General features: G+C 45.3%; 1 protein-coding gene across 1 annotated transcript in view; it reads left to right on the forward strand.

Annotated features, from left to right (window-relative positions):
* Positions 1-13,399, forward strand: part of LOC126204242 (hemicentin-2-like) — a 308,103-nt gene that overhangs the window by 83,985 nt on the left and 210,719 nt on the right. Inside the window, exon 2 of the mRNA XM_049938636.1 lies at positions 8,178-8,381. Coding sequence (XP_049794593.1) covers positions 8,178-8,381 — 204 coding nt within the window. The remainder of the gene's footprint in view (positions 1-8,177; positions 8,382-13,399) is intronic.

Below are 13,399 nucleotides of genomic sequence, written 5' to 3' on the forward strand. Positions count from 1 at the left end.
GGTAACGAATATCCCTATGTAGTTGATTGGAATACTGATGACGTGTACGCCCGTTGCCACTTACTCATTGGAACACAATCATAACCAAGTGCCAAAGAAATCTGGATATTGCAGGATTCAGCCAACCGGCCAAATGGAGACCCAAAATGAAGCAGCTTTCAAACTATGGCTAGTGCTGACAGTAATGTTTCACACAAGTATGTGTCATCTCCGTGATCTTCACAATGATGAATCATTAGCTGACACTGTTCACGCCTCTTGTATACCATACCAAGCCACGCGCAAAACTAATGCAGTCTGGGAGCCGTCAGGTAACTGGAACTCTAATCATTTACATGAATGCTGTTGATTTGTACGTGTACGAAGTTACATTGACATCCGACCATTTCGTCTGAGTGCTTCACTTTTCTCGTCAGGTGGTATAGTTAAACAAAACTTTGGTGCAGAGTTTTTTATTAAAAAAGCAAGATTAGTGCTGTCTCCTGCAACATACTGTCGGCTTTCTGTTAATATGTATTGCTTCTTTTTTTTTTTTAAATATTTTTGATAAGTTCCTATAGGACCAAACTGCTGAGGTCATACACACTACTTAATATAACTTACTAACTTACGCTAAAAGACAAAACACACACACACACACACACATGCCCGAGGGACGACTCGAACGGGGGGAGCCGCGGTGTATTGTTATTCCATGATATGTCACATGGTACAGTGTTATCACTTAGACAAAGGTGGGTCAAATGTGTGTCCATGTGTGTGAGAGTACTATTTACATCCAGGGCTCTTCTGGGGTAATGAGAGATGCAGCCGTTCTCAGTTCCCAGCACATTTGATGCTGTAGCGGCGACTGGTGGAAAGTGCGCCATATTTTGATGCGTGAATGATGAAATCTACGTCCACGTTTGCCATATCGTGGCCCTGTGTACATAAAAGATCTAATGGACAGGGTGAGCTTCGAGACTGTTTGTGATGACGCTGTAGTGAAGGGAACAATGTCGTCGCTGAATAGTGCTAGGAGGTTGATTTGAAGAAATTTTCTTCGGTGTAATGAATGCCAGCTAGCCTGGATGTAGAATAATATTAGTCAATTAAGATTAGCAGGAAAATCAGTCCTATGCAGTGGACAAATTAACCCTCATCGGTAGAGTGGTGGGTTCTTAGGTTGACTCCTGGAGGAGGCCCAGTTGACATTACAAAACATAATATCGTAGGTCGCTTTATTATAACATGAACAACATGAATGACTCAACAATGTAAGTATCCATGTCCACAGTATTTCTGCCTCTAAACATTTACGTATCACTTGATACAGAACAAGATATTAGTCTCTTCTCACAGAGTACAGTTGACGATAAACATTTATTCATAGTTCTGTCTAATACAACTATCGCACTGCTGGCTCGGCAGAGAGATAAAGCTGTCGTTTTTGGCAACGATTGTAGAGTGGGCTGAGCAGAGGTGCGCTCAGACGTAAGCAAGTGAGCTGATGCAGTGGCCTGTGGAAATCCTTATGGGGCTGTCTATACTGACTCCGCTCACTCATCGTTGCGTCTGGCAGCGACTAAGCCTTCTTAAGGCCGGTCCCCACTATAGCGCGGTGGCGCGGCGTGCGGCAACGGCAGCGGCAAGCGTTTTCCGCGTTGACGCGGCGGCTCGCGGAATTGGCGTTCCCACCTGGAAGCGGCAGACGCTAGCGGTAGCCAATGACGGACAGCCACTGAGGTACGGGCTGGGACCCACCGAAACGACCGGTGTGTTTGAATAACAATATCTTACACCTACATGAAGGAAAGACGAAGTTGGGTGAAGACATACCAATTTTTCATTTTCTGTACAATGTACTCTTTCACATATTTCAGTATTCATGTTTTCTCATTTCAACATAAACAGATTTCATGACTACCGTTCATGATTGTTCACTATCCCCTAACACATTGAAACAATGTACGATAAAAGAGATTATTCAGATAGTTAAGCGAGACAAAAATTTAAAATGTGACACGGTAGCAGGTACACGAAAACAGTAAGAACACAAAGGCTAGGTGGAAGGGATGAAAGTGGAAGCCACCTGATAGAATTTCCCACAGAGCATAATGTAATCATCGCCAGCACCTTGCTTAAGAATCACGAAAGAATAATATAAATTTGGAACAGAGTTTTCGAAACCAGATTTTAAATTGTAAGGTATTTCCTGGTGCAGACGCAAACCTGACTGAAGACTGTCAATAGCAAAAATAGCGTTCTGAAAAAGAAAATTTGTTCACATCGAATATAAATTCTAATGGTTGGATACTAGTTTACAAAGGTATTTGTGTGGAGTGCAGCCTTGTATGTAAGTGAAATGTGGACGATGAACAGTTCTGTCAAGAAGACAATGGACGCTTTCAAAACGTGGTGATCAATAAGAATGCTGAAGATTAGATAAGAGGATCGTGTGACTAAAGAAGTAGTACGGAATTAAATAGAGGAGGAAGAGGAAATTACGGCACAACCTTGACAACAATAGGGGCTAGTTGACAGGACGTATTATGGGGCGTCAAAGAGTGAGGACTAAGGGGTTGGGTGATAGTATTCTGATAATAATCATCTGTTGAAATGCTATTCTACTATTTTATCTACTGCTGTAAGCAGTGAATTTACTCTTCCATGCACTCCTCCACAAAACATTTAAACCAAAACTGAAATCAGCTGAACACCAAATCTTTCAACCACTGTCTGACAACTACTGGATTTACTTTCAACTTTCTATAATTATCACTGGCTAGCCACACATACATACAGATATAAAGAGAACAAAAATAAACAAACATTAGTTTTCAGCATGTAAATCTGCAGATTGGCAACATGTACATAAACAAACCAGACAGGAAGGGACATGAGGTGAACACACTGTAGTTACGACTTCAAATCAGAGTTTTCGGTAAAACGTCTAAAGCTAGTGACAGAAGAAAAAATAGCGAACATGAAAATGTGCTTATGTTCCATAATCTAAGTTTTAGTTCAACCTCCAGCATGTGACCAGGTGAGGCGAAACGTATATGTCCGCCAAAAACTCGATTCACTGTAAGTAATCAGTCATTCACGTAAAAAAAGATGTGAACTGTTTTATAATCTGCAAGTATCACATATCAAAACAAAACTGAATCATTCTAGATTCCACCGAAGATGCCTTAAAGTAAAAGGCGAAACGCGCGTTGAATCAGTAAAGTTCACTGGATAAAGAAAAAAAAGTTCGTTACTTTCCAAAGGAAATAATCAATAGCTGTAGATATTTAGTAAATTACATTTTATGACATACCAGCAAATTAGTTTCGGTTTAACTTCTCATAACACATGCTATTAAATGCTGTTTAAAACAATTCATCTATCCCTTCTAAAAAACTGAAGTTACTTTCATATCTCGGTAGATAAACAGATTTAGGATATTTATCATGCGACGAAATACATGACTTTTCACAAGTTATCGTTTGCAAAAAAAAAAAAAAACGTTTCGATTTCTTGAACCGTTTACGAAATTTGCGGTTGATACAACCACACGGTTTACGACGAGCAGGACGAAGTACCGATCGCGCCGCGAGCAACCCGCGCGCGGTCACGGCACAACCCGTCTGGCGACATATCATTCAATACCTCGAGAACGGTGATAGCTATCGATCTGCTCTCACCTTTAAAAACAATTTCGATATGTTGACTAAATTTCATACGCAATAATGTATTACCTAAAATGAACTGTACGCAAAGTCCACGCAATGCGTTTTTACCTCTGCACACTCATTCAAATTTCGTGTAAAGGTTTACGTAAATGCGATACAGCAAGTAACCACGACGAATAACGAAAAGAAATTCGGTCCTTTATCGAGAGAAGATATCAGACTGTAACATGACCAAGAATCAAATTTTTCTACCGAATAGTTTCCTTGGAATCGGATGATAAGTATTTCATAGCTGCCGCCGCGTCCGCGCCAGCGGTTCGGCGAAAGTTCGTGTGGCCCGGGGTTCCGTACCTGACGTCACGCTCAGCGCTTTCTGTGATTGGCGGCGCGCACCTGGAGCGCGTCACGCGGCAGCGGAAGCGGTTCGACATGGTCAAACCGCGACGCAGAGCCCGCCGCGCCTTGCCGCTGACGATATTTCCATGGCAACCACGCCGCTGACGCGCGGTTTTGACGCGCGGCAGCCCTAGTGGGAACCGGCCTTTACGGTCTCATCGCGCGGTACCGACCATGTTTCAGCACCTCGCTCTTCAGACGACACCACACTGTACAGTATCAGTGGTGTGCTAGTTGACAGTCACCTCGACTGAATATTCAGGCGTAACATTGTAAAGCTATATGAAATGGAACGAGTGCTTACGGTAGATTGAGGCGAGGGAACTGGCCGACTTCAGTTAACTGCGAGAATTCAATGGAAGTGTAGCTCATACAGGGTGTTTCAAAAATGACCGGTATATTTGAAACGGCAATAAAAACTAAACGAGCAGCGATAGAAATACACCGTTAGTTGCAATATGCTTGGGACAACAGTACATTTTCAGGCGGACAAACTTTCGAAATTACAGTAGTTACAATTTTCAACAACAGATGGCGCTGCAAGTGATGTGAAAGATATAGAAGACAACGCAGTCTGTGGGTGCGCCATTCTGTACGTCGTCTTTCTGCTGTAAGCGTGTGCTGTTCACAACGTGCAAGTGTGCTGTAGACAACATGGTTTATTCCTTAGAACAGAGGATTTTTCTGGTGTTGGAATTCCACCGCCTAGAACACAGTGGTGTTGCAACAAGACGAAGTTTTCAACGGAGGTTTAATGTAGCCAAAGGACCGAAAAGCGATACAATAAAGGATCTGTTTGAAAAATTTCAACGAACTGGGAACGTGACGGATGAACGTGCTGGAAAGGTAGGGCGACCGCGTACGGCAACCACATAGGGCAACGCGCAGCTAGTGCAGCAGGTGATCCAACAGCGGCCTCGGGTTTCCGTTCGCCGTGTTGCAGCTGCGGTCCAAATGACGCCAACGTCCACGTATCGTCTCATGCGCCAGAGTTTACACCTCTATCCATACAAAATTCAAACGCGGCAACCCCTCAGCGCCGCTACCATTGCTGCACGAGAGACATTCGCTAACGATATAGTGCACAGGATTGATGACGGCGATATGCATGTGGGCCGCATTTGGTTTACTGACGAAGCTTATTTTTACCTGGACGGCTTCGTCAATAAACAGAGCTGGCGCATATGGGGAACCGAAAAGCCCCATGTTGCAGTCCCATCGTCCCTGCATCCTCAAAAAGTACTGGTCTGGGCCGCCATTTCTTCCAAAGGAATCATTGGCCCATTTTTCAGATCCGAAGCGATTACTGCATCACGCTATCTGGACATTCTTCGTGAATTTGTGGCGGTACAAACTGCCTTAGACGACACTGCGAACACCTCGTGGTTTATGCAAGATGGTGCCCGGCCACATCGCACGGCCGACGTCTTTAATTTCCTGAATGAATATTTCGATGATCGTGTGATTGCTTTGGGCTATCCGAAACATACAGGAGGCGGCGTGGATTGGCCTCCCTATTCGCCAGACATGAACCCCTGTGACTTCTTTCTGTGGGGACACTTGAAAGACCAGGTGTACCGCCAGAATCCAGAAACAATTGAACAGCTGAAGCAGTACATCTCATCTGCATGTGAAGCCATTTCGCCATACACGTTGTCAAAGGTTTCGGGTAATTTCATTCAGAGACTACGCCATATTATTGCTACGCATGGTGGATATGTGGAAAATATTGTACTATAGAGTTTCCCTGACCGCAGCGCCATCTGTTGTTGAAAATTGTAACTACTGTAATTTCGAAAGTTTGTCTGCCTGAAAATGTACTGTTGTCCCAAGCATATTGCAACAAACGGTGTATTTCTATCGCTGCTCGTTTAGTTTTTATTGCCGTTTCAAATATACCGGTCATTTTTGAAACACCCTGTATATACAGAGTGTTACAAAAGGTACGGCCAAACTTTCAGGAAACATGCCTCACACACACAGAAAGAAAGTTTGTTATGTGGACATGTGTCCAGAAATGCTTACTTTCCATATTAGAGTTCATTTTATTACTTCTCTTCAAATCACAATAATCATGGAATGGAAACACACAGCAACAGAAAGTACCCGCGTGACTTCAAACACTTTGTTACAGGAAATGTTCAAAATGTCCTCCGTTAGCGAGGATACATGCATCCACCCTCCGTCGCAAGGAATCCCTGATGCGCTGATGCAGCCCTGGAGAATGGCGTATTGTATCACAGCCGTCCAGAATACGAGCACGAAGAGTCTCTACATTTGGTACCGGGGTTGCGTAGACAAGAGCTTTCAAATGCCCCCATAAATGAAAGTCAAGAGGGTTGAGGTCAGGAGAGCGTGGAGGCCATGGAATTGGTCCGCCTCTACCAATCCATTGGTCACCGAATCTGTTGTTGAGAAGCGTACGAACACTTCGACTGAAATGTGAAGGAACTCCATCGTGCATGAACCACATCTTGTGTCGTACTTGTAAAGGCACATGTTCTAGCAGCACAGGTAGAGTATCCCGTATGAAATCATGATAACGTGCTCCATTGAGCGTAGGTGGAAGAACAAACTAAAATCAGCTCTAACATGGAAATTAAACGTTTCCGGACACATGTCCACATAACATCTTTTCTTTACTTGTGTGTGAGGAATGTTTCCTGAAAGTTTGGCCGTACCTTTTTGTAACACCCTAGAAAGGAGGCCGCGTATAGTACATTTGTGATACCCACTCGTGAGTCCTGCTCGAGTGTTTGGGATCCTCACTAGGTCGGATTAAAGGAAGACATTGGAACCATTAAGAGAGCTACTGCTAGACTTGTTATCTATAAATCTGATACACGTGCGAATGTTATGAGAACGCTCCGTGAAGTAAAATGGGACTCCCTGGAGGAACGAGACCTTCTTTCTCGCGAAACATTATGGACGAAGTTCGTAGAACAGACATTTAATACTGTCTACAAGAAAATTCTGCTGCCACTAACTTACATATCGTTTTGATGAAACTTCCTGGCAGATTAAAACTGTCTGCCGAACCGAGACTCGAACTCGAGACCTTTTCCTTTCGCGGACAAGTGCTCTACCAACAGAGCTACCCAAGCACGACTCATGCCCCGTCCTCACAGCTTCAGCTCAGTTGGTAGAGCAGTTACCCGCGAAAGGCAAAGGTCCCGAGTTCGAGTCTCGGTACGCCACACAGTTTTAATCTGCCAGGAAATTTCATATCAGCGCACACTCCGCTGCAGAGTGAAAATCTCATTCTGGAAACATCCCCCAGGCTGTGGCTAAGCCATGTCTCCGCAATATCCTTTCTTTCAGGAGTGCTAGTTCTGCAAAGTTCGCAGGAGAGATTCTATAAAGTTTGGAAGGTGGGAGACGAGGTACTGGCAGAAGTCAAGCTGTGAGGACGAAGCGTGAGTTGTGCTTGGATAGCTCAGTTGGCAGAGCGCTTGCCCACGAAAAGCGAAGGTCCCGAGTTCGAGTCTCGGTCTGGCACATAGTTTTAATCTGCCAGGAAGTTTCATATCAGCGCACACTCCGCTGCAGAGTGAAAATCTCATTCTGGAGACATAGTTTTGATGTTATTATATTGTATTATCACCAGTTTCAGTGTCTCAAAGGTTGCAGACACAACATCACTGTTACAGTATTCTGCAGAACCCATTTCATAGATGTTGCCCACTGATGGGATCGTGTATACGACTGGAGTTCACCCCCTCGGCGTCGGTTAATGTCTGAAGAACGTGTACCGAGTCGGTGACATTGGCTGCAGTATAATAAAAGATCATTAAAATGACGGCACCTAGGTGTTTCACCTTATTACGCAAGTGAACGGGTGAAGTCCCACACACCATCAGTCAGAAGGATAGACACACAAAAACGAAAGAGAATGACGAGCAGAGCACTTCTGACGTAGACCGTATGGTGACTTGCGTGGTATGTGTGTTGAATATGGGTCCAGAACTATCTAGCTTACTGTGTGGTGATGAAAATGTTTGTTTAAGAAGTTGTATCAGACGCTACGAGGTGGAAAGTTGCTCACTTTAGGTTATAAAGTGAAACTGCAGGTGAATTTTAGCTCAGGATCAAAGAAGAACGACGGGTGTGTGTTTTATGTGGCAGGCAAGCCGGAGCCGAGGGTGCGCTGGCTGCTGGACGGCGAGGTGCTGGACGAGGAGTGCGAGAAGAACGCGGGTGACGTCATCGAGAACAGGCTGACGTTCCGCGCGGTGGCGCGCAGCGACCTGGGCGCCGCCTTCACCTGCCAGGCGACCAACACGCGGTTGGCGGAGCCGCGCGAGGCCACCATTCGTCTCGACCTGCACCGTGAGTACCGCAAGCCTTCTGCAATGATCTCAAAAAGTGGTCGGACATTAAAGTCCTGCTGGGAACACTGAGGGGAAGGAAACCGCACAACCTTTGCCATGAGGTCTTTGAAACAGCCATGGCCAGTGAGCAGTCTGGGCGTGTCTCATAGAAATTGGGAAGGGCTTGTCCATCTAGTTAGGAGGACTGAAAGTTTTTGAAATACTTCGGAACTCTGTTTGTAAGGGCAACAATATAGCACTGCCTAAACGATCAGGTCTGTGAATGGGCCATGCCACTAAGCAGTCTGGATGTGTGTCACAGAAACTGGGTGAGGTTGGCTCACATAAGTGACAGGGCTAGACATTTTTGGGAAGAAATTGCAGGAAACTCTGACTATAAAGGGAATAATGCAGCACAGCCTCTGCTATGAAGTGTTTTATCCGTGATTGGAGAAACAACAAATAACGATTGGCGTGAGTTCCAAATTCTGTTTATTGGCAACAGTTCCACAATATCAACAAACTTGTGCTTGATCAAGAGCAGCGTCTGGTCTGCAGAGTCCAAGTCCGGTATGGTACACAGTCGTAGTGTAGAGTCGTGCCGGGGTGCGACGTCGACGTAGCACGTAGGTAGCCCAACACGAGACTGCCAGGCGTGGCGGCGTAAGCGGCTATATAGGGCGAGTGGCGGAGGAATATGCCCGCCGTACCCGAGTCCGCTTGTCGTGTCCTGTTATGATTGGCGGCGCGGCCTCACGTAACTATCTCTCGGGAGGGCGCCGGCCGAAGTTGCCATGACAGCGCGGAGGCACTCAGAGTGTGAGGCCCGCGCATGCGCTGTACAGCTGTGCAGAGCTGCGCATAAGCAGGCCGCCGGCCTTTGGCTCTATGATGTAAAGACTGCGGCTAAGCAGCTGCAGGCGCCACGGTGTGGGCATTGACTATACCACATGAAATATATACATAGTCTCTATCTTGAAGGAGTCTGGACGTGTCTCACAGCAAGTGGGTTCTCCTTGTCCACCTAAGTAGAACGCTTGATCCTTTATGGAATTAAGAACTTCTAGGTACTCTGGCCCTAAGGTAACCATGCAACACTACCCAAACCATTAGGTCTGTGGAAGGGAATATTCATTAAGCCGTCTGGACTTGTCTCGCAGAAACTGGGTGAGGTTAATCCACCTAAGTTGGAGGATCGAATATTTTTGGGAAGAAACTGCTGAGAACTAGCTGTGACTATAGTGGAACAACGCAGCACTGCCTTTGCCGTCAGGGAGAGAGGCGTCAGTCTATTTCCTTCTTCAAACATCTCATTTTATTTCCTAAATTCCATTAATCAGTGTAATAGTCATAATTTCGACCATAGATTTGTAATGGTTGCTAATCTAAGTAATGATGTCAAAATGGTTCAAATGGCTCTGAGCACTATGGGACTCAACTGCTGAGGTCATTAGTCCCCTAGAACTTAGAACTAGTTAAACCTAACTAACCTAAGGACATCACAAACATCCATGCCCGAGGCAGGATTCGAACCCGCGACCGTAGCGGTCTTGCGGTTCCAGACTGCAGCGCCTTTAACCGCACGGCCTAAGTAATGATGTCAGTGATTGTAAACATCAAGCCATATTTTCTATAGATTGGCCTCGATGTTATGATTGGGAACTCTCATGCGGAGTAGTAAATATAGCTTGTGAGCCTTGGTTTCCGGCGTCATCGTTATGCCACAGCTGGAGCTGTGGGCTGTGGTCCTTGCAGACAGGTTCAAAATGACAGGTGGTGACACCACAGACTCTTTCCAATAGCGGGACGGTTATGCCCCTAGTGGGCCAGGGCGCAGATACTCTGCCGACCAACATTGCTCTGCTAAGTTCCATTCTGGTGAACCCACAATTTTTTCCCTTGGAGCGGGGGAAGACAGTGCGTACTAAATGGATCTGGCTAAAACTGCGAGAATGAGAAACAATGGCGAGGGTCACTCACAGCAAGTAAATGGCTGTGTTACAACCAGAGCCCACTTCGGTCAAAGTACGCTTCGCAGAGGGCATTCCACTTAGTCCAGTGACTTCCGCGAAGGCAAGTTAAATGGAAAACAGATTTCCATTTTCTGCTACGGAGAGGTAAGCGACGCTACTCATATTCGTTTATTGTGTATTCAATCCCCCACAGAATACAAGTTGCTTCAGTCTGACGCCATAAACAATGATGAGACGATTTCCTCCACCAAAAGGTGGGAGGTGTTCTCTGGCCGAGCGGTTCTAGGCGCTTCAATCCGGAACCGCGCGACCGCTACGGTCGCAGGTTCGAATCCTGCCTCGGGCATGGATGTGTGTGATATCCTTAGGTTAGTTAGGTTTAAGTAGTTCTAAGTTCTATGGGACTGGTGACCTCAGATGTTAAGTCCCATAGTGCTCAGAGCCATTTGAACCATTTGGGAGGTGTTCTTATTAGACGTTCTTAACACATACTCGAGGGTAGGAGACGAGGAGCTGACTTTTTCGTAATCTTGTACGCGGAAAAACCAGGGATAGGCGAACTGAAATAAATGACATAGAATTGCCAGGCAGAACATTCAAGAAATGGCGTCGGTGGGAAATCTATTGATAGAAGAACTTTTTAAACCAATTGCTCGGCCGTAGAATAGATAGCGCCTTAATAGTTACATCATTCGCCAGAATCTGGCACACCTTCTTCTATTGCAGTAGTGTGTTTTCTGGTGCGGACAGCTCAGAGCAGGGACAGGGGACGCGGTGGAGACTTACCTAGAGCTACGACTGCTAGTAGAAGACTCGGTGCTATAATTTCGAAGAGAATACTCATTCAGAAGTAAGACTGGAGCCTTACGGGCTTCAGCAGTATGCGGAACGTCTGCTCTGAGAGGCAGTCTGTACATTGTCTGACAAGTGGCGGTGGCAACCGTCGTTACAGTACGCACTTCGCACATATACACATCGATTATGGTCAGTTTATTTGGCAACATCGACTGGTTACGGAAGAGTGAAGTTAGATGCTTTTCGTCACTCAATTAAATAGATCCGGGCTCCTCAGTGACTACGCGAGGGAATTTAGTTACATTCCTAGTTTCCTTTCTCCGTTCGGTATAATGTTACAATCAGTATGTAAACATTAGTGACCATGTTTCCTAAATTGTTAGGGTATTAATTGTTTTTTCCCTAAATTTTGCCGGATTTACTGATGCCTGTTCAATACAATTAATTCGTTCTAATTAGCTGTTCGATTTGTCGTATACCCGATAAAGATCTACGTTAAAGTTTGACTTGTGCACACTGAGAATGATTGTAATACATTCTAAGCAAAAAAAGAAAAAAAAGAAAAACTCACCACAAGGGAGCTATTCGAATGGGATGGATATCGGTAAATGCCATGTACATGTACAGACCAACAAATGATAAAATATCGGAAAAATTGTTTTATTTATTCAAGAGAGCAGTTTTACAAACTGAGCAAGTCAATAACGCATTGGTCCACCTTAGGACATTATGCAAGGAGTTATTCGGCTTGGCACTGATTGAGAGAGTTGTTTGACGTCCTCCTGAGTGACATCGCATCACACAGAGTCCAATTGCAGCATTAGACGGTCAAAATCTTGAGATGGTTGGAGGGGTCCTGCCCATAATGCTCCAAACGTTCTCAATTAGAGGGTTGATCCAGCGACGTCGCTGGTAGAAACAGGGTCTGGCAAGCAGGAAGACAAGCAGTAGGAAATCCCGCCATGTGAAAGAGAGCGTTATGTTGCTGAAATGTAAGTCCAGAATGGCTTGCTATAAAGGGCAACAAACAGGGTAGTAGAACAAAGTCGACGTACCGCTGCGCTGTAAGGTTGCTGCGGATGAGAACTGAGGGGGTTCTGCTATGAAAATAAATGGCACCTCAGATCATCATACCTGCTTGTCGGGCCGTATGGCTGGCGACAGTGACGTTCGTATCCCACCACTGTACACGGAGTCTCCAGTCACGTGCTGGCCGTGCTGGCCATCAGGACTCTTTTGGAAGTGGGACTCATCACTGAAGACAATTCTACTCCAGACGATGAGATTCCAGGGCGAATGCGTGTCTGAAAACTCCTCGAACATTGCTGGGATACCAACCGCCTGTCGACTGCCATACTACCGAGAATCAGGAGTGATGATCTAGGGTGTCATTTATTTTCATAGCAGGACCACTTGGATTGTCATCCGCAGTACCCTTACAGCACAGTGGTACGTCGACGATATTCTACGTCCCCTTCTGATGCCAAGCTAGCGTAGGCTTACACTTCACCAAGATAATGCCAGCCTGTACGAAGCGAGAGTTTCTACTGCTTATGTTCGCGCTTTCAAAAACTTAACTTGACCAGAAAGGTCACCGGATCTCTCCCCTGCTGTGAATTTTCGAAGCATTATGGGCAGGGCCTTCCAATCATCTCGAGGTTTTAACAATCTAACTCGCCAGCTGAACAGAATTTGCAAGATATCACCTAGGAGGGCATCCAACGTATCTCTCAATAAATGACAATGCGAAACTGCTTGCATAAGTGCCTGATGTGGACCAACGTGTCACTCACTTGTTCGGTTTGTGAAGAACTTTCTATTGAATAAATCATCGATTTTTTCTGAAATTTTAATCATTTGTTTGTCTGTACACGTAAATTACATCTACAGATTTCCGTCCCATTCGGATAATTTCTTCGTAGCGTGTCTTCTTTTTGTCTTGGAGTGTAAATTTAGATTTACTTGGGCCAAGGCTTTATATCAGTAGTTATTGAATCCCTTTGTCTCAACAGAATGCCTTTAATGATTTTGCCAAGCACAACACCGAAGACTGTTTCCTCGGGGCCTCCTCTTAGCTTTCATCAAATTGGTTACCAATGGTTCTTAACTGAATACGTGAGTTCCTTGGGGAGCTATCTGTTTCTCAGCGTCTCAGCTGGTGCAGATAGCAATGGAAAGGCTTGGTTCATAGCTCAGTTATCGCTTGTAAAGTCTGTGCAAGAACCGCGTCCAATAAAATGTCTGGACGTATGTCTCGGAAACTGGCTCG

The sequence above is a fragment of the Schistocerca nitens genome, chromosome 9, assembly GCF_023898315.1.
Source record: "Schistocerca nitens isolate TAMUIC-IGC-003100 chromosome 9, iqSchNite1.1, whole genome shotgun sequence".
Classification (NCBI taxonomy): domain Eukaryota; kingdom Metazoa; phylum Arthropoda; class Insecta; order Orthoptera; family Acrididae; genus Schistocerca; species Schistocerca nitens.